The 21,684-nt window shown below is 42.0% G+C and overlaps 2 protein-coding genes across 15 annotated transcripts in view; one reads left to right on the top strand and one right to left on the bottom strand.

Moving 5' to 3' along the window:
* LOC110989474 (palmitoyltransferase ZDHHC8B-like) overlaps positions 1 to 21,684 on the bottom strand; it is a 141,507-nt gene that overhangs the window by 63,548 nt on the left and 56,275 nt on the right. For 13 of the 14 annotated variants that reach the window (XM_022253865.2, XM_022253867.2, XM_087141292.1 and 10 more), the window contains 2 exons: positions 20,571 to 20,728; positions 438 to 610 (listed from right to left, as the gene is read on the bottom strand). In XM_022253865.2, the coding sequence (XP_022109557.1) occupies positions 438 to 610; positions 20,571 to 20,728 (331 nt within the window). The remainder of the gene's footprint in view (positions 1 to 437; positions 611 to 20,570; positions 20,729 to 21,684) is intronic. The other variant, XM_022253868.2, reaches the window with a different exon arrangement.
* Positions 8,569 to 11,035, top strand: LOC147797998 (uncharacterized). Its single transcript, XM_087141302.1, has 3 exons — positions 8,569 to 8,780; positions 9,458 to 9,662; positions 10,160 to 11,035. The coding sequence occupies exons 1-3, from the start codon at positions 8,599 to 8,601 to the stop codon at positions 10,985 to 10,987; spliced, it is 1,215 nt and encodes a 404-aa protein (XP_086997428.1). The 5' UTR covers positions 8,569 to 8,598; the 3' UTR covers positions 10,988 to 11,035.

The raw sequence follows: 21,684 nt of genomic DNA on the forward strand, positions 1-21,684 counted from the left end.
TACTTGTGCAGATGTCTTAACCACTCGACCACCGGTTGGTTGGCCGGTCCGAGTCAGGTGTAGCAGCGGGTATCGCGAACTATTTCAAGATGTATTTTGTGTTGGGGAGATGTTAATTTATTACGGGTTTTGCCAGGAGCATTTTGGTAGACGATACTGTGTTTGCTTTAGCAGCATTGTACTATATGTAAATATAAAAACAAATTGTGTATACTCTATACCACAGGCCATCAAACCAGTGGACACACATATCAACCACGGTTGCATAACATGCACAAACTATCCACGGCCATTTGTTCATGCAATCATGAAATCTAATCATTAACCACAACAAAGAGATTTCAGCATACTTCAATCATAGAAGATAAAGAAACAATCCCACATTTTTCCAAATGCAAGCTCATCTCAGCTGCTGCTCATACACGTAAAAAGGATACGATATGATGGGTTTGGCATATCCAAGTTTCTCCTTTTCATTCAGCACAAATGTTAATGTGAGAGTGAAGACAGACACCATATGAGCTGTCAATGACAGCAGAAAGATGAAGAAAAAGCGATAGTTGCGTTTTCCAATGCAGTTATTGACCCAGGGACAGTGATGATCAAACTTCTACAGAGGAAAATAAACAAAACAAAAACAAGCTTTAGAATCGTTATTTTACAATCAATTATAAATAACACGAAGCTCAACATCCATAAAGTACTGTTGAAATCTACAAGACTGAACATCAAGTTCCTTTTCAAATCTGTATTTCATGGAGGGAAATTTCCCCCAATTATCTCATCTATAATTGTAATCTATAAGCTCAATAACAAGAACTTATACTCGGACTCACAAATGAACAAACTTCCAGACAAATTATTTTCCTGACTATTGCCACAGCATCTATTATTTATCATTTTGCCAGATAAATCTTTTTTGGGCAAGCTGGCATCAGTCATATGGGCTGGTAGGCTCCAAAACATACCGGTACATCAAAAAAACACAGGACTCCCAGGTCTGATGTACATGTAATATTGTTATTTGGCTTACAGGCCAACCATAAATGAATGGGCACAATCATGAAATAATAGAATGATCCATCCAACCTTTTAGGGTCAGAGCTGGTTGTGCTATGGAACATATAGCACCCCATGGGTACATAAGAGGGTGTGGCTGACCCCTTACAAATTACAGTGTATTATGGCAAACATCATTGTCAAAATTACTTCATTGGTACACACATGTACAATGTATCATAACAGTAAAGATACATGTCACATCTTTTATGTATTAGGAAGTGGCTATCTGCGGTGGGCAAATTGACCCAGCTTGCCCAACAAGCTGTGACAGAATGATCCTCACATGAGAATTTCCCTCCTTAACCAGCATTGCCTGACAGAAGTAATCTGAACCCTTGCCCGATTGGCTAAAACAAAGGACTGTGATTGACTACCAGTTAGTGCACAGTAACTCTGATTGGCCCACTTTATAAATAATTAGTGCTAGAATCCTCTTCAGAATCCACTTTGTGAACCTTCAATTTTCAAACTGTCATAACTGCAAGAAAAGGGTGGGCAATTGAACGCAAACTGGTGCAGATTTGTGGGGATCTGTGGCACCTTTCTGGAACCATGAATATAACCACACAAGGCAGTAAAGATTTTACAGCATTCTTCCTCTAACCACGAAGAGCTGCATACATGCTTGTGATCCCACCTTATGCATAAAGAGTTGGGCAGAGTGCAAAAAGTATAACATCTGCCAGGAAGTGTGTCAGCTATGTAAGGCAGTGCACATAGGACTACGTGCCTATATCTAATACAGTAAGATTCTTCAAACCTTGCAAACAGATCTCTGTTCCACCAAGTATAAACGGTTCCGTCAAAATACACGCATTGCGACGGAACCTTGTATCACCCAAAATAAATACGGGTCAATTCTACTAGCATGTAGTCACCCACAAAACATTACAACATTTAATTAACAATTGTTGACAGCTATGGTGTGGGATATAATATTTTGAAGACCAGAGGGAAGCATTCGCCGAGGGCACTATGCATCCCTTGGGAGTTCAAAACGTCATATCCCACATCACAGCAGTCAACAATAGTTTTGTCATACCGCTGTCTTAAGGAATTTATTCAAAGAAACAATCTCTGAATTTCAGAAGACAATAGGCCTACTGTCAAACTGTACAATTATCCTATAAACAAACAAAAATAATATCGTCTGCAAATGCACTGTTCCCTCACTGCCTTTAATTGTGTAAACTTCAATGTGAAACTAGTGTGGGTACCGGTGAGTACATGTAGTCAAGTTAGCGGTCCCCACATTAGTGGTCCCATTACCTTACACACTGCGGGGGACAGGAACGAGTCTGTTATACTAGCGTGATCATTAATCAAATACCCTGGTAGCCTATGCACAAAATGTATCATGGGTACCATGCAAAATTGACTAAAGGATCAGAAATGTTTGTTCTTGAACTTCCCAAAGCTCTTCGCATGCATGCACTATCAGCAGAAAGAGATATCTCACATGAGTGTGATACGCGGATGTATCGCCTAATTATGTGATCACTCTGGGCCAATAAACGGACAGCATCCAAGACAGAGGTACAACAATGTACATTTTTTCACAGAGGGTGCAAGCTATTCACAAAACTTTATTTTCTCTGAGTATCTTGTGGCCAACCTGCTTGCCATGACAACAGTACTTTCTCTTTTTTTGTTGTACAAGCATGTAGGCATAGGCATCAGCAAAAGTGGATAGGGGGTGACCTCTCCAGTGGAATCCACCTACACTTCTGGGAGAGGGGTGATCTGCTGTATTGTCTTCAACCCACAAAGTGTTACTACATATATAGAGTAACACCACTACAGGAACAGTGTATGGCACAAATGTGCCTGAAATGAGAGGGCTGCCACTAGAAAAGTTTTTCAAAGCTTACGGCTAAATGTATATGAGGTATCCTTTTTGACTATATTAGTCCCCCCAAAAATCAAATGAAAATAATATATTTATATATATAAAACAAAACTGATATATATCGGACAAAAGTGGAATAAATCTAAAATGAATCAAATATATAAAAGACGAAAGAAATATATGTAGGATAAAAGAAATACATAAAGTATGAAACCAATCTATATAGGACAAAATTATATTTAAAGGACAAAGGGAATTAATATAGAACAAAAACTAACAAATACACAACAAATCCCATACATAAACGACAAAACTAATAAATATTGAACCAAAATAAGATATACGATGAAACTAATATTTATAGGTTGAAATTAATACATATAGGATGAATCTAATATAATAGAATGAAACTAAAAAAAATAAAACATCAAATGAAACTAATAAATACAGAACAAAACTAATTAAGAGGATGAAGCACCGCCATCTCGATGCCAGACCGGTTGCGATATAGACAAATGTAAAATATATTGAACGAAAATGTAAAATACATATGTGTACGTGTACATTGTACACGCAGTAGGTAGGCCGGAGTGGTGATGCAGATTTGATGTTTGGAGTTGTCACTCATGGGCGAAACAGGCCTGCTTGAGCGGTCACTTGGACTCAGATTTGATGTATGGAGTCGGCTCTTTGAAGGTGGAACCGCCAATGGCAGGTACCTGTTTCTTCACAAAAGCGGAGCCGCCGATTCTGATTTTTTTTGGAACCATGATTCCACTCGGAACCGGGAGCAATCCTACAGTTGAGCCTCAAATTTCTTTCCTTTTATTTCATCACTTTGTAGATTTATGGACTGATTTCCTTGCTTGTAAAGCCTATTTTTTACAAAATGGACTTATGCAGGCTATCACAAAACCAATACCAAGAAATTAATATTTCATGATAATTAAAAAGATTCTGAGTGAGACAGTGTATGAGGGGAAACATGCAGTCTTCAATTATATTTTGAATTTTAATTAGAAAATACTGTACCAAATCATGGAATTTCAACTGAGGCAATCATGACTGTACATACTAGAATTTCCTAGGTAACCCCCCCCCTTTTTTAAACATCTTAAAAACAAGATTATACGACAGGGATGGTATTGGAGGTTTTTCTTATTAGAATAGAAAATCCCCACAGATTTGGGGAGAATCTATTACAGAAAATACCTCAACTTCAATACCTACAAACATATAGAGTAGCACCAGATTGACCTGAAAGAAAGGGGGGGGGGGAGATGTGCAGTGTAGAAACCAGAAGATAAAGGTTTTCACCAGGCCTGGCTAAAACATGAGATAGCATGTGAAATAGTTAACACATACCTGGGAGCTGTAAACTTGAAGTCCTTAAGAGGAAGTTCTAGCTGTTCACCAGGTTCTCCTAGTTATTGTATGTGCATTTGACGCAGGACTTGTACACCCATACAGCCTTCGGCTTGGAGGATGTCCCGCATATAGCAGGATGTGAAAGTTGATGGATTCTTCCAACATGCTGCTTGCATAATATCCGAAACAGCCACACCTTGAAAGAGAGCCATGCTCCTCCTCTGATGGGCTTGAACTTGAGCCTGAGATGCAAGCTGCATCTATACTGGTTGAAAATGAGCTTGAGTAGCATAATGCAATATTTGTGGCTCCAGTGGGTCAGAAAGCCCCCGATCTGCTTGATGAGCCCGAGCTGCACCGTGCAATGTTCGCGGCTCTAGGGAGTCAGCAGTCAAAGTTGATGCATGATGCTCCAGATCTGGCTTATGAGCCCGAGTTGCATAGTGCAACGTTCGTGGCTCACCTGGTATTGGAGAAACTGGGTGATCAGTGCATGGCTGATCTGACGTACAAGGCTTAGACCCACTTGGCTATTTCAGTGGTGGTGGTGCTGTGAGAGGCAACATGGCTTCAACAATCCACCTTTCAATAGTTGTCACTGAAGCTGGGTAATGTGGATAAACTGTTGTGATGAGCAGTTGCGAGGTAACACCTTGGAGCTCCTTGGTGAGAGCAATGGAAAACTTTAATATTCCCATAGGGCACCATAATGCATCCTCTTGAATGCTGGAAAAGGATGTCAAGCTAGGAATGAAAATATCTGGAGGAGTAAAAGTTAGAATTTGACAGGGCTGGACAGGGCATGAAGTTCACTTTTGCACTGTCCAGGTTGCAAGGAGACAAGTGATGAAGTGAAAAAGATCCAGTTCAAAAGGTGCTTTGGACAGCTTGAGAAGAACTGTGCAAAGGTTCCAACTTGGAATAAGCTTTTTGTTTGGTGGTTGCTCCACAAATATACCTTCCATTAAGTGGGAGATGTCTGTATTGTTGGACATATGAAGACCATCTCCAAACCCAGTGTGTACTGACCAAATTGGTAACCTTGGACTGTGGAAACTTGGAGACCAGAGTTCAAGAGATAAAGTAGGAAATGTCCAATGACAGTAAGAGACGCAGAATTGGGATTGACAGCTTTCAGTGAAAAGAAATATGTTGGACAATGAAGTGACCTCTCTGTGGGAACTGCATAGCTGTGAGACAGGGCATCTGCAATTGATTTTTTTTCCTGACAGGTGACTGACTTGATGAGATATCTGGTGAGGAATGCACCAATTGAGGAGTTTCCATGTCAGCATGCACAGGAAAGGTGCATGAGTTCCCCCCAATGGTTCAGGTACCGGTAGGACACTACTGTGGAATTGTCCATTTTCACCTGGATGAAGTTGTTTGATACCCTGTTAGGTGCATGCTGGAGAGCCTTGAGAACTGTAAGAAGCTCCAGTTAATTGATGTGAAGGTGTTGTTCCAAAGAAGACCAAGATCCCGAGAGACAAGTCGTCCAAGTGAGCACCCTAACCCCACTCCAAAGCATTTGTTGTTAATAGTGTTACTGTCAGAAAGAGCTAAGGGAGTGGAGTGCCACTGCAAAGTTTCTGGCATGAGCCACAATCTGAAATGGAATCGGATGAAGAAATTCACTGGAACTTGCATGGTGATGAGATCCTTCCAAGAGGAATAGTGGAAGAGTAGCTGGAGTGGGCACATACACATGTGACACCAGGGCACAATGTCTACCAAGCCATGAAGCCCAAAAGACAAAGCCAAGCTCGAGCTGATAGGGATGTTGCTATCATGAAGAGATGGATGCACTACTCTAGTGCCAAGCAACGCTCCATGGAAGGAGAAGCCCTGCCCGTTTTCATGTTGCCGCTGGCACAAGTCGCATTCAAAGTAGGTCTTTTTCCGTTGCCCCTTGGAAGAGCAGAGGACGCATCGTTGGTAGAGGTAGTCACCGTAGCAGGTCCTCGCCAAGGCAATGGGGGAAGTGGCGGCCAACGAGGCGGGAGTTGGTGGCTGGTGGAGCATCGTGCTGGGGTCGATACTCGGGCAAGGGCTCATCGAAGAGAAGCTCTCGGATCAGACTCCTGCGGTAGTGGAGGAAGGGGAGGTGACCAATGGCCAGGTAAATGGCGTAGCTGTTCATCAGGCTCAAGTCAAACAGGTAGAAGAAGAGCTTTTTGTACCACTTCATTGACTTGTGGGTTGCCAGGTGATTTGCAGCTGGCTGATCGCTCTTATCACCCCATCAGGGCATTGTAGGCGATGACGCAGGCTGGTTTCTGCTTCTCCTCCCTCGTCTTGTCTCACTTGCCGCAGCCACGGATGTCTGCCGTACGCATGGTGGAGAGCATATTGATGTTGCACTCGTCTTGCCACACCATCACCATGAGGGAACCGTTGACACCCAGGTCGGCCAACTGGAACGCCGTTTCCCCCCGCTTCAGCTTTACAGACATCAGTTCCTTGGGCATGCCCTTTCTGCTGGGCATGACGGTGCTGACGACGTTAAATTTCTGGCTGTGAAGTCGTCTGAACAAGCCGGGACTGCTGAAGGCCCGGTTGAGAGCAAGGTTGTATCCCTTACCCTTCAAGTTGCTCAACAGGTCCATGACGATTTGGTGGTTGCCGGGAAGTCTCCCTTGCTTTGGCTTGTGTAGATTTGGTGCTTGAAACAGTGCCGGCGGCGTTCCTGGTGCTCTGGCACAACTTGTACATTTTGATGCTGAAGTGGGCCCTCTTTCTTGGGTTGTATGTTTTGAAGCGCAGATGTAGAATTTCAGCAGGGAGTCGTTGACGGGAAATATCCTGTGGCGGAGTATACATGGTAGCAAATTCTCAGTGAGATGATTGACGACTGGATGCACCTTGAAGAGACGATCAAAGCAGTCCACCGGCATGGCATCGTTGTCATTGAAGTGTAGGGCCTGCAGGATCTGAAGTGGTCTCACGGCATGACTGACGGGAACAGGCTCGTCTTCAGGAGTGAGTTGGTCGACCAGTAACCGTGCTGACTTGGAAGTCTGGAGATGCCCATCATGATGCAAAGGCCGAGAAAGGCTTTCACTTCTCTGGTGTTGACATCGGTCCATGCTCCCATGTATGCAGATGTTGACACTGGTCTTTGCATGGCATACCGGTTGGTCTCATCAACGATCTGGTCATAAAGAACATCATAAAAAAACAACCAAAAGCCTCACTGCATGTTGAGCTTCGATGCAAGTGTGGATCAATGGCACCACCATGCCCGGTGAAGCCATACTTCACCAGCATGTTGTCTTCATCTTTCCAGTCAAATGATGCAGCACTGCTGCTGGTCAATGCGGAGGTCTGTTGATAATGCTTGGCGTATACGGCCAGGGGTACATCGCTGTCTATCTCCGTGCTCGACTGCGCTCAGGCAGGTGACGGTGGTGGTGAATCAGACGAGGAACCCTGGTCTGAACTCGACTCAAAAAACTCGCTTTCATAACTGGAAGAACTTGACTCTCCAGAAATTACATGTTGTCAGTGTTCTGAAGTAGTGCTTACAATGATAACTTGAGACCCACTATGCACAAGATGACCACTACACTGTGATTTTATTCTCAGCAGTGTCGGGGTGACCCCTATCAGTCAGCGTGGCAAAGGCCAGCCGCACCTGGGCCAGGTCATTCATGGGGCACACGCGCACATCGCGCCCTTTGTCTACAGTGATAATCCACTGCCAGAGCTGGCAGCGGAAAGAATAGGAGTCTTCTCATACAAAAGGTGGATTACCCCCGCACTGGCAAGTCCCAGCAGTGCGTTCTTTTATTCAAGGATTACACAAGTTTGGTCACCCCGGCTATGAATCAGGGCCCTAGGAACCAATACGGGCGATTCACAATTTGGTGCGCCACCAAGAGGGCAACAGGGAAAGGCCGAATTCTCATGTTTTGGTCGACAACTTTTCAAGATGGCGACTGTTGTTGCCAGCGGCGGCATTCGTGTAGTTGACTTTAAGAGACTAGGCGCTAAAGAATTACATACGTTTCTGATTGAAAGAGGAATTCCGTGCGCTGGACTAAGGAGAGGGGACCTGAAAAAAATTGGCAGAGAAAGTTGGAGACAAATATCCGGTCCTTGAAGAGTGTGACCATGACGAATCAGAGCGAAAACGACGAAGAGTTGTAGGTGAGAATGGGGAGATCACAGACTTAAATGGTCCTCAAGTTTCGTATTCAGCTGACCTCCGTAACATTCCTCACGTCAGCTTGAGTGATGTTTTTGGATACCTGGTGAAACAGTGTGAGTGAAATCCTGAGCGGCTCACTAGCTACCGGCAGGATGATGGCTTTCTGATGTTCAAAGACGGGCATGTCGAGGACATCTTACTTGGAGAAATTCAAGGCCACTCCGCCCATGTTTACATCCAGGCATCGGTGAAGCCAGAGCAGAGACAAACGGGGCAGCGATACAAGACCTGGCAGCTGCTGTCAACGTCAGCCAGCATAAAGTCAGCTGGATGTGGTTGTGTTGCTGCGTAAGTCTTAGTATTTTTCTTCAAAAAGTGTAACATAATATTAATAATAGCTTAAACCTAGTTTTTGCACATTCTATTTGTAAATTGTAGCCTGTTTAGGGGCCCATGGTGATTTCAAGCCCAAGAAGCAGAGGCTGTTCTTTGCCACTAAAGCAGGCTTACTCAAACCTATTCTTATGATACCAATGGATACAAAACCCATGTCCTAGGCTGTCTGGCCATATTAGCACATAAACTCTTTTAACTGCATTTAGGAATTGAAGTTGTAAGCTAGGCTTGTTTAGACTGTTTTTATTATCACTGTTTTACCTGAAATTTCACAAGGTATGAAAAGTTTTTTTTATCTTTTTAAACCCCACGAAACCCATTGGTACTTGTTTTGAGCACTGTACATTTCCAACTCTAATCTTCCTAAATGTTTGCTTCGTATTGGATGAGGATTGGAATTTTTCAGGAAGGTGTTAACCAAAAATTTAAGTGTGAGACAAGCAATTCCACATGCAGTATATTGCTTTGCAGCATTTCCTGAATTTGAATGGCTTGAGTATGTTGACCATACATGTATATTTGCAAATGACCTCTCCGTAGCAAACTTTTGACAATGCAGTATATTATTGCCTGTGATTCTGAACATGAAAAATTGTTACCTTCAAGCGAGCTGTTTTTATTTCTTAAAGTGATGATGGTACCTGCAAGCATGCATTGTCGGACTACATCAAAAGAAACACTGACAAGGGAACAGCTGTTGGCATAGATGAGCCTTGCTCATGGACAAAACCTCGAAGAGCCTCCAGGCCAGTGAAAGTAGAGGAGCTGGACTTCCATGCAGAAAACAGACTCTCAGAAAACCTGGCCCACTTCCTGAGAATTACAAGCCACTGGGTAATGTATCCAGTGCATGGACTGAGAACGTTCAGGGGCACTTGAAAGAGGCGAGTCACGGTTGATGCAGATCATTATTTAACTCAACAGGACTTCCCAAATCCCCTGATTTCTATATGATTTTGCATACACCCTAGGAGGTTTCACCTCAGAGACATACCCGCTTAATTGCTTGGTCAGAAGTTATTTATGATGGAAACATTTCATACAAGTTGTTATGAGTTCCAGAAGTAATTTATTGTAGGGGTGATCATGGTTACAAAGGTGATGCCAGTGATAAAAAGAGAGATACATGTACATACAGTACATGTAAATTTTTGCATGTACAGGAACTGTTTATTTGCACACCTATTGACTGCCCATGCAGTATGGCTGTGCATGTGTGTGCATTGAAGCTACTCATGAAATTCAAAAAGGAAAATACATGTATGATCCATGTCTCAAAAATAGAAAAACTTTTAAAATTTATGGAATTTTTCAACTTTCATTATTTTCAGGTTTGTGCAGAAACCACCCCAGATGCACTATACCTGAAACTGGTTGTAGAGCCACCAGCACCTGTAACATCTCTCGTGCCGTCAGTGTCAGACCTTCACGCCACGTACATGTACAAGGCTGAATCAAATGATGATGTGTCCTTCATTGAATACCTCAGACAGAACACTTCCATACAACAAGTAGATGCCCTAAAAAGTTTAGATCAATCGGACCCAGCATGGTTGGCAGCAAGAAGAGGGCAAATAACTGCAGGTGTAGCAGATTCCATTCGATCTATGAAAGACATTCATAACTGCCGCACCTTAGTTGATAAAATTTTGGGCAATGACAAGATATTTAAGTCATGTGCTATAGATTTTGGAAAAGAAAATGAACATGTAGCCAGGCAACTTTACATTGTAAATGAACTGAAAGCACACAAGAACTTCGAGGTAAACACCTGTGGTCTTGTGTTAAATAACGACTTGCTATTTATGGGTGCCTCACCAGATGGTGTTGCAAGCTGTTCCTGCCATGGAGAGAAGCTTGTTGAGATCAAGTGTTCATATAAGCATAGACACATTCCTGTGAAAGATATTCAAACACAGGACCCATCCTACCACTTGGAGACTGTACATGGAAAGCTGCAGCTGAAAAAGTCTTCTGGTTGCTACAGCCAAATACAAGATCAGTTAGGTGTGACACGCATGAACCAGTGTGACTTAGTGGTATATACTCTTAAAGGAATAACATCCATCCCTGTAATGTTTGATTCACAGATGTGGGAACTATTGAAAAAGAAAGCAGAACTTGTGTTCACTCATGTTTTTACATGCAATGAAGAATAAAGTATATACATGCATGTTACAAGCAGAATTCCAGGCTCGGCATTAGCATTTCAGGCCAGTAACTGCATGGTTGTCTTTTCTTAAATTTTATTTTGAGTCCATGATGACTGAAATTCTTTATGACAGGACCTGAATACATGCTTATTTGTATGATAAAACTAAAAGGTTTGTGGCTTGACTGGAAAACAGAGAGCAGAAGAGCATCAATATTTCTTGAACATCAATGTGTATTCTTAACTTACTACAGCATAAATTAGTATGTAAACACAGAAATGACCTGTGTGAGAAGCCATTGTTTTATTATTTCATATTTTTCATGAATTTCTGTGAGAAACAAATAAATCTGCACAACCCTATAATTGGGTTTAAACTTTGGAATTTTTGTGCCTGCTGAATTTAATAAAATCAGGAAAGTTGTTTTTATAATGGTCCACCTACATTCACCCAATTTGGAAATATAACAATCCTCTCCAAATAAGTTCTTGAATAATCCTTTGAACAACCTAATTCAAATAATTAAACAAGTTGAGTAGTGCCCAATGATTTAACAGATATGACCCCAAAAATCTGAATAAATCCAAACAATTATTCCTAAGACTCATTTTTTACTTATGCGCAGTCTCATTTTTCTCCTCTTTCCAAACTGATATGTAAAATAGGATCACATCCTAGGTTCTTTCATGATATTCTTTACTGAACAGATATGCATAATATGGTGATGCATTTCCTTCCTAGAGTATTCATTTATAATCTATTACGTTCATGACATGGTGATGGTCACATTACTAACTGCCTTTGGTCACAATGAGCTTGACGTTCATTTCATTGAACAGGCTACAAAATATATATCAGTAGGTCAAGTGCTGCACAGGCTTTTTCCAGACTCACTTAATTTTTTTTTTTTTTGGTATTACTCATTTTTAGAATAGAACAATGGTCCCTTCAAATTACAGAGTGCTGCAACAAGTCAAACTATCACAGAAGCAGTATTGTAGGGATTCTGGGATTTGGTGCTTTAGGATCCGCCAGCATTTGAGGTGTTGAATTGCTCTCTGCACATGAATCCGAAGACGGGCAATTTGTCTTGTTCATCTGATCTCCTTCACATTAAGTCTCTTTCCTTTTCCATTATGCCATCTTCTAGTGAATGGTGGTCCTATGAGTGTTGCATTTACTTTCAGAAGCAAGTTCTCTATGTGGAAGCCTCGATCAGCCATGACTGCATCGCCGTCACTGAGTTTTTCAATCAGTCAAGTACTTGTCTGATACATTTCCTGACCATAAATCTGACACAAATGTAAATGTTGTTTCCTTTTAATATGATGGAGTTTGCATTTACAAATTGGCAGGGCATTTTTAAAATTTATTTTTAATGCAAGTAAACATGTGACTCGGTACATCGTAATAAGGAACAGTCCGCTGAGGCCATTTTATGTAATGGCCGAGTAAAGTGAGGATGTGGGTAAATGTTGGGAAAAAAACGATGTGGCGATTTCAGCATGTTTGGAAGTGACAGTATTTATGAAAGGTTTACCGTCAACACACGTGTAATGTGTACCATTTGAAAGCTTATGAAATTCTCTTTTTGACCAGGTACATGTCACAAAAATTCGACTTGCGACTTATTCCTGTACCCGGTCACATATTTTATTTGGATCACTATGACATATGAAAAAAAAGGCTTAGAGGGGGCTTGCTTCTGCTCTCCTATATCGGCAAAGATTGCGGCCAAGTACAGAAAGTTTTCTGCTCATACCTTTAAAGTTGAAAATAATAGTACAAAATAATAGTACATATAAAACTGGAGTATGAACATTAAGCCGCTTTGTGGAAAATTCTACTTTTGTCCGAGTTTTGGATACTGTGGTTAATAACCAATCGGGTAGCTGTAAATTTAAACGTCACAGTTGCCTTGCCAATACTGTTGCTCAGCAAACATGAGAAACCTGCCACGTGTTGCCCACGTGTTAATACTGGGCATTCATGTCGCTCAGCTGGCCAATCACCTAGCCCATCGTGTTGCAAGGTACACGTATTGGGCACCTCAATGGTCGAGCACCGTGCCCATGCTTCTTTCTTGGCAGCGAGCCATCTGTCCATCTACGGCTTTTTGTAATGGTCGCCTAATGACACCCTAAAAATACAATGCAATTCATCGATCGAATGGCTCATTGGGCCAGCTTCGTTCAATCAACTATGCACTTGTAATATGTCCATTAGTTTTACTGGTTCACCTTCCCCAATACTTGGCTTCCAGAATCAGCTCACGTGTACATGTACATGTAGAGTAACTGTTGAATCATGCGCCAAGCACATCATGATCATAGGTACATCAACCATATCCAAAAGGTTATCCCCGAAGTCATCAGGAACGAAGGGCGAGCATCAGGCTACTTACTCCATTAAAGCCCAACGGTAATTTTCAGGGCCAACACATTAATAAAAGAGAGATGCTGAAGGTTGTCTGATTGAATGTCTCAATGAATAAAATCTCGACCCCACCTAAAAAGGGGGAAAAAGGTTCGGGTCAATTTACCCATCAACAAAAAATCAATAGGCCTATTTGCTGAATAAAAAAATGATGAAAATTTATCTGTCAATCATAAGAAATCAATAGGCTTATTCGCTGAATAAAAAAAAGCCATTTGTAGGGGAAATTGACTATTAGAAATATTAAATCTAAAAAATAAGGATACAAAACGAAAGTTTAGTGTTTAAACGAAATATACCTGCACTTCCGGAAAAAAAATCGGAAATCGGGAAAGAGATGAAACTTCATTGGAACTTTGTAGCGTGCGACAAGCATTGTCATTAAAACTAAACTTCATCAAGTCCTCGAAATTACCAATTTTTTGTGGGCTGGAAGAGTAGCCTTGCTGGTGGACCACGCAGCAGTTCTTTTATTTTTTATAGTTACCAAATATTTAATCACATGATAAACAACATGGATTACACATCAGGCAAAAAAGAACTGACCCAACAGGATTTGTGAGGTGTGAACGGTACTTACGGTACATTTACGAGTCCATGCAGTCTCTCGACTGTTTCCACTATCTCCAACTTGTGAGTAGAGCCAATGTATAAAATGCCGACCAACAAAAAGATGACCGCCTTGTCACCCGGGCCTGAAGCTCTGCGCCGCTGGCATGCGCGGCTGGCCGCGGCGCGGTTGGCGGCAGCCTGAACTTAACTGCAACGTTAACTGATTGATGTCATTCTTCAAATGTTGCAGTGTAAGTCACTCAGATGATAAGCCACTGGGACGTTTTTGGCGTGAGGATCAATGTATGAGCCGTTGCTTATCTTATGAAAATTACGGTATTTAAAAATAATTTTTGTAAAAACACATACACACAAAGGAGCAAACTCACAAGCAGGGCGGGGGGAGGGGGGTAGTTCAAACCCCCAGCCTATCGTTGTTGTTTTGTTGTGTTTTTAGTTTGTTTGTTGGGTTGTTTGTTTGTTTGTTGGGGTGTTTGTTTGTTTGTTTGTTTGTTTGTTTGTTTGTTTGTTTGTTTGTTTGAAGAAAAAATTAAAGTATTTTAATTCCCTCTGACTTCAAGACCATCATTTTGTCTTGAGATCATAGAAATACTCTGGTTTTATTCCATCCTCTAAAATTTGTATTCCAAAATCAGGGCACCAACTTAAAAAAAAATTGCTATATATATAGATTAAGTGAAATAGCGCATTTCATACGACCAAGGTAATTTTCTGACCAAACACTAGCAATGACAGAATGCATTATTGACTGCATTAACGGTGGCCTTGTGCATGTCGCAAGAAAGGTGGACCGCACCGAACCAGGACCGACTTGATCCCAAGTCTATTTTGGTACCCACGATTAATGGCGCAGCAAGCCTTGGCGCAGTGCCAGGATCCATTAGGGTTTGCAATGTGTGTAGATCGGCGATGTGTGGGCACTTTTTATACAGTAGTAGTAAAGATACTTACTACCACAGTGCATTGCGGTAACGCTGCCATGTTCATCATTTTCAGAACGACTCAGGTTGGAGCCAGAGTGGGGAATACAGGTGGGTGAGGAAGGTATTCTCTGGCAGACTGCATGTATGACTGCATGACTGCATGTGGGAGTGGAGTCCAATGCATTCAATGTACCCAAACAGTCAATACATATGCAGAATGACACTGGTATTATGTCAGGGGTTGGCTACGACACATGCACTGCAAATGATGAACACAAATTCATGTTGTGAATGATCATAAACATATGTACTAGAGCAAGTCAAAGACCAGATTCACAGCAAGTTCCAAAACGTTGATGTGATTTTGCTGAAAGTGGGCATCCCAATTCCCTGAATCCTTGTGTGGGGAAGGGAAGCCCCCATCTGAGCGATGACGCATCACTCAATATCACTATTTTGGGTTTTGACTGTGAGAATGGGAGATTACCATCATGATGGTCTCTGTGTGGAATTTCTTGGGGCAGATGAATCTGTTCAGAGGTTCCAGATTGATGAGGGGACACCATTTGCCTGGTTCCTTTTTGGGTGTGAGGAAGACTGTTGGCAGGAAACCATTCTTCACTTGGCTGGGTTGAACTTGAAGGATGGCATTTTGTAGTACGGAATTTATGTCTGACTCCAGTGCCAAGCGTTTTTGTTGCGTGGGACTGGAGTCAACCACAGTATCGCCTTGGGGGGAAGGGTGCTTGTGAACTTGAGGGAGTATTTGTAAGAGTTGTGAGTACCCATTTGTCTTAGGTGATCTCCTGCCATAACCCTGCAAGTTATTGCAGACGGCCACCAACAGGCTCAGGATCGGCAGTCATAGGTGGTGAAGCAATGTAGTTATCATTGACATCCCCTGAATGAGTGGGGTGCGTGCAATGAATACCGTCCTCCCTGGCAGGCTTGACTCAATCTGGAAGTGGTGCGATATGAGGCTTGATGCTGGCTCAGCTGCTGTAGAGGGGGGCAAAAGGAATGACAAGCTTGTTAACTCTGATGAGGCGAGAGGGCTTGGGTTGGCAGGTATTGCGGAGCTGAGGTTGCTGAATAGCCGGAGGCGGTGTTTCATGGAAAGATAGTTTCTTGGTAGTGTTGATCCGTTTAGCCTCAGCATCCAGTATGTCCAGAAACTTACCAGCAAAGAGATCCTTTCTGTAGAGCTGGAGTTCCTCACACCGTCACAAGGAATGTGCATAGCATCTAAGGCATTAGATTTCCTGGTAGGAGTTGCAAAGCAGGAGATTCGAGTGAAATGTTCGAATGCACAGTTAAGTCCCTTGTCAAGGCCACAGAAGACTGAGGCTGTGAAGTCTGGGATTGCCAGAGAATGCTCCTCACATACATACTCCTACAGGAGCAAAAGGAAGTGCAATGTAGCACAAAGAGAGAAGCTCTGTCGCGTCTTGTGAGTGAAGATTCCAGGGATGCCTTGTCCTTGTCTAGAAAGAACGATTTGGAGGGTGGCTTTCCTTAGTCAGTGTTGTTTGACTGGGTCGCTTGCTGCCATGGAAGGAGGAGGGCTGACTTGCGAGGAGCGAGTCCGGGGCAGTCGAGGCCAGAGGAGACTTATTGTTGAGGCGTCAAGCTATAAAAGTCAGGGCTTCACTGATGGACTGGGAGGCTGAAATCCATGCTGTGGAAGAAGTAGCTTGATGTTCGCAGTGGCGCCTCTTCTTAGACTTCGAAGCATTCAACGAAGGAGAGGAGCGCCTTATGTTTCTTTGGAATGGGCAATCCGGTGGTTGATGTGGCGGATGAGGCCGGAAGGGTGGATCGCTTGAGAAGCATTGCTGGTGTTGGCCAGCATGAGCTAAGGCGGTAAGTCAAAATAGAAATGGTTCATGAAGTGGGAAATGATAAACGATAAGCTCCTTACCCGCTTCAGAGTAAAGCGAACAACGATACGGAGTCACAAGCTAAATGGCTGTGAAGACCACTCGTGGGTGAGGTTTTGTAACAACCAAACAGAGCGTGGGGAGCCTGCTCTGGTGTCTTTGGCATCGGGGTGGGTGGAAGTACGCTCCATCAGTCTTGCAAGTGAAGTGGTTTTTCTCACTGATGCAGAAGGGCGGCTGATGACTGCTGGAGTTGATGGGGGAGTACTGGCACCATCAACCCCAGGTTCTTCTGGGCCTTGGCAGATGATGGGCAGGACAAGCACAGGAGACGTCAGGTTAAGCACATTCTATGGATTCCCAGCTGGCTCGGTAGACTGCCGATAGACCCGGGAGACTGGGGTCCTGGCTGGATCCCAGTGGGTGCCCCTGCCCAAGCGGTCATATGCAATCGTCCTTGGAGCTTCCCTATCAACTCTGTGTAGAGCTGAATGAGACAGGGGTCCTATCCAGATGCAAGTGGTTGCCCTGGTTGGAACGGCTAGGCCTTAATCCTCATCCGGGTTGTTGGCGGAAACAGTGGTCCTAGCCAGATCCTAGTGGATGTCCTGATTCAGGTGGCTTAGGCGTGTTAGTAATGTGGTAAGGTGGTCATGAGTGTAACAGGAATGAACCTTGTAGTACCGACAGTCTATGCCTGCAGCAGTGTTCTAGCCACGGTGGGTAGCACCGGTAGGTACTGTAAATTTGCGCCAGGTTCTTGGGTTCAAATTGGTTGTGCTGCCTGGCATGGATTTTCAAAACAATGAACTGAAATAATGCTGAAAATGTACCTATTTGATCATATTTTGAAGCATGCAAAGTCACAATTTTGCACTATTTACCAATTTTAAACAAGTAAGGAAAGACATAAGAAATATATTTCTCATATTCTTCGTATCAAATCAGCCGCTGATTGCAAAATCATCATTGTAAACATGCCTTAACAAAGACATAGGGGGAAATCCCTTCGGGGATTCTCCTAAAAACCCAGCTGTGGGTAGTGAGAGCTCCACTCACTGCGCTCGCTACGCTTGGTAATCAGAAAATTTAGGGAAGATTTGTCACTTTCAAGTTATGCAATAATCTGGTTTAAATGTTATTCCAGAGATTCAAGTCCCATCAGAGTACGCTTGTGTTTTGTTTTTTTTTCACAAGCCTTCGGGGCACACTGAGTATACAGTGTTAAATACACGTCGGGCAGGGCAAATCCAAAATTAATGGTTTAAATGTGTTGACTTGCCCCGAGGTGGGCCAGTGCAGAGTTGAATAGTGTTCAAAGCAGGAGAGCAAGTCTGCAACATGGTGCAACTTACCAAAGAGCAAAGAGTGTTTGTTGTGACAAAATTTATTGAAAACAAGACCTTTCAAGCCACCCAAGCAGCATTTAGGGAAGCCTTCCCTGATAGGGATCCACCGGCAAAGTCGACTATCTGGAAAAATGTGCATAAATACCGAGAACATGGGACAAGCCTTAATTTGAATGACCCTGGGAAGAGGCGCATAGTGCAAACTCCTGAAAACGTTGCTGCAGTTCGACAGCAACTTGTCGAACAGCCAAGGGGAACCAGTTGCAGGAGGAATGGGCTTGGACACGTGGAAGGTGTCGGTGCATAGTTAACTGTGAATTACGTAATGTGTAAATAATCGTTGTGCCCCTGATATCTTATCCAGGACAATCATGACAGAGGACAACCTCATTCACTGGTTTATCCAAAGTGTTACAACTTAGTTGAGGTGCCCCATTTTCAAGACAACGGTGTTCAATCATGCATGACAGGATGAATACCATCAAGGTTTGACTAGAAAGAATACTGCTTCTACTTTTCAGAGATCCTTATACATTATAATCATATCTCATGGTTTGGGCATATTAAGCCCTTTTCTCAGGGTTTGTTTTTTTTCTGGGACACCCTGTATAAGCCATGGCTTATATTCCGAAAATTACAGGTTTTTTTACTGCATTTTTTTTTCATTTTGAATTAAAATTATTTTATACCATTAACATGACTTAGGCAAGTCTATTTTGTTTAAAGCTAAACGTATTCAACAAAAGCTCGTGCACACATGTTTGTTGTCCTTTTTAAATGAGCCATGGTGAGATCAAACGGTGAGCTTGAGTGGAGAAAAGGAATAGCTGTGTGATAGTCATGCTAAGTTTCCTCCATGGTTTGCCTGGTCCCTGTGCCAATAGAACGTGACAGTGTGGGATAATTGACACAGTATAGATTGTAAATGCAAGCATGACACAGGAGAAGCATAACCACCTGATTTTCAGCCTGTTTTCTCTTCTAAAGTAGCAGATTGGCTTGATCTACCAGGAGTTTCCATATGTTTTCATAAAATGTACATATTTGTTTTCCCAATATTTTCTTCAAATGTTGTAGAGATTTTGGAATGCAATCTAGGATGACAGTTACGATTAGAAAAGATAGTTTATTTTAAATTACATGACATAATCTTACATTTTAAGTTGTACTTTTCTTGTACTTCATTTGCATTTTTCAATCTTTGGCAATGGACAATCATTTGGGATGTGATTTTGAAAATTAGTTTCCCCTTACGCATTATTTTTTGTGCTTTTGTAAGGTTTTAAAAACCTCAGACAGTCAGCAGGAGATCCATCTAAAAATGGAATATTTCAAAACCCTGGCAACCATTTTCTGGATAAATCTGGCCACTATCCTAACTTTCCTGAGGTTTTGAGACTTACATGTATGCTGTAAAAGAAACGTGAGTTTAAACATAATAATTATTGGATTTTGCACATTAGAAGTCAATAATTGGAAGGCTTAACACAATGTGGCAAGGTTGCTATCTGTGTGGTGTATAGGATTGTGGTTAGGTATCCCACTTAACGTTTCAATCGCTAAATACCCCACTTCGAAAAGGGAGTTAACGTTAACGATAAATGATGGTCAAAAGTGTGGTTTTTAACTATATGTACTGTACATATAGTAGATGTTACAACTTCATCTTCATGTGGTATTGTCCCAAAACAAAGCAAAGAAACCTTTTTTTTTTTAAATACTGAATATCACAATATTGGCAATATCATTTTTAACAGGCTATTTTTTCTAACCCAGAGATCCCCCCAAAAGATACTGATACTTGGTCTTTTCTGCTACTTCCTTAATTTCCATTAATTTAGCAAACTCTCTCAACTAACAGAAACACATCTTATCACAGTTATCAAAACCAAGAGCTGAATCTCACAATTGTTTCAGGGATTAAAAAGCATTATAAAAGGCAAACATATGAACAAGTCTGATATAAAGGAACCATGTGTGAGGCAAAATATAATTTTGGTGGTCCAGCCATGGTCGAGCATCTGATAACAACTGTGTGAAACCTGTGATTTTTTACATTACATGTACACACATGCCCAGACTCCAGCAAAGCTGAATATTTGAGAGTGTTGTACTGTGGACCGGTAGTGTGATAGACATTCCTACAGAAAATTGTGACTTTGAATCAAGCTTGTAAAATTGAAATTCCCGAGGAAAGTACCAAAATAGCTGGGAACCTTTGAAGAAATTGAGGAGTTAGATTCCAGACTCCTAATTTTGGAAATATAACAAACTGCTTAATTTTGTGAATATAATTAATAACTGAATAATTTCCTTCTTTCTGTCTTCAGTTCTTTCTGTCTGAAGCTTTTCAGTTTGTTAAACTGAGGTCGTCACTAGAAAAAAGGCACTGGCAGTTAGCGGTGACATCCATGAAGGCAGTACCTACCTCAATACAATGATTACATACGCTGCAATGAGAACTTCTTGGAGGACGATAGAAACGGCAGGTTGCACACCACTTCATTCGTACCTGAATTCCCTGTATCTCGGCTGTTTTATAAAGTGGCGCACGAAAATCTTCATCTCCATCCTCATCACCTTTAGCTGAAAATATTATATTAATATTGAACATGAGTATACTATATTGGATTTTCCATGCTGAAAGCACTGGTGGCAGAAGGGGGGAAGGTCAATGAGGAGGGAAGTGGCCCTCCCACATTTTTGACAAGGGGGGTGCCCTCTCTCTCTCCCACTTTTTCCAGGTCCTATAATGGGGTAAAGCTTAATGGATCAGCCACTTAATTGCTGATGCCTGATGGTCTCACAACTGGCCCCCTACATTGTTCTGCGGCCACTGGCTGAAACTCATGTACAGTGTACATATGTAATATTGTTACACCTCAGTGACAGATTGTGATTATTCGTTGGTTGAGAATTGATCATGTGATATGCCACAAACACATGCACTGCATCACAAGAATGCGTGTGTCACAAAGTTCCTATTTTACCAGTCTCAGAAGACTTGTACATGTTTATGTTTGACGGTGACATTGGCCGTTACTACGTGAACGATCCTCAAAGGCAACTTGACTGCACGTAAGAGACATTCAACAGTGTGAGGCATAGGTTGCACTCACAAAATAAGTAAATAACTTGTTATTTATACCAGGCTGGCAATAGTATTGGGAATAGGAATATTGAGAATAGTATTTCGGGTTCTCGTAGCCTACTTATAAGTGGCCCAAACGATTTGAAATTTATAATTTGACGAATGTAAGACTACTCTCTAAATTGTACTTCTAACTTTAACCAGTGCCGTTACTTATGATTTGATTGAGAATGGTGTTAGGATTTTTTTTTAGTGAATGCAAAATTGGTTGCAAGCTGTTGTGATTGACATATTGTATGTACATGTAAATATTGTATAAAGCAGTGCGCACTGATCTGATTTAACCATTGACATTGAACTGACTTCGTTTTGTATTAAAATACTGAGTACAAGTCAGACCAAAATGTGAATTAAATAAACTCTCGCTCTTCTTGAACAGAAAATGACTTTC

The sequence above is a fragment of the Acanthaster planci genome, linkage group LG09 (genome assembly GCF_054643075.1).
Source record: "Acanthaster planci isolate LZ-2023a linkage group LG09, COTS_SCS, whole genome shotgun sequence".
NCBI classification, from domain to species: Eukaryota; Metazoa; Echinodermata; class Asteroidea; order Valvatida; family Acanthasteridae; genus Acanthaster; species Acanthaster planci.

Excerpts from the sequence above, each read along its gene's own strand:
- LOC147797998 (XM_087141302.1), top strand. The coding sequence starts at position 8,599 with ATGTTCAAAGACGGGCATGTCGAGGACATCTTACTTGGAGAAATTCAA. Across the intron at positions 8,781-9,457 it reads GGATGTGGTTGTGTTGCTGC|TGATGATGGTACCTGCAAGC; the intron begins GTAAGTCTTAGT and ends TATTTCTTAAAG. Across the intron at positions 9,663-10,159 it reads TGAGAATTACAAGCCACTGG|GTTTGTGCAGAAACCACCCC; the intron begins GTAATGTATCCA and ends CATTATTTTCAG.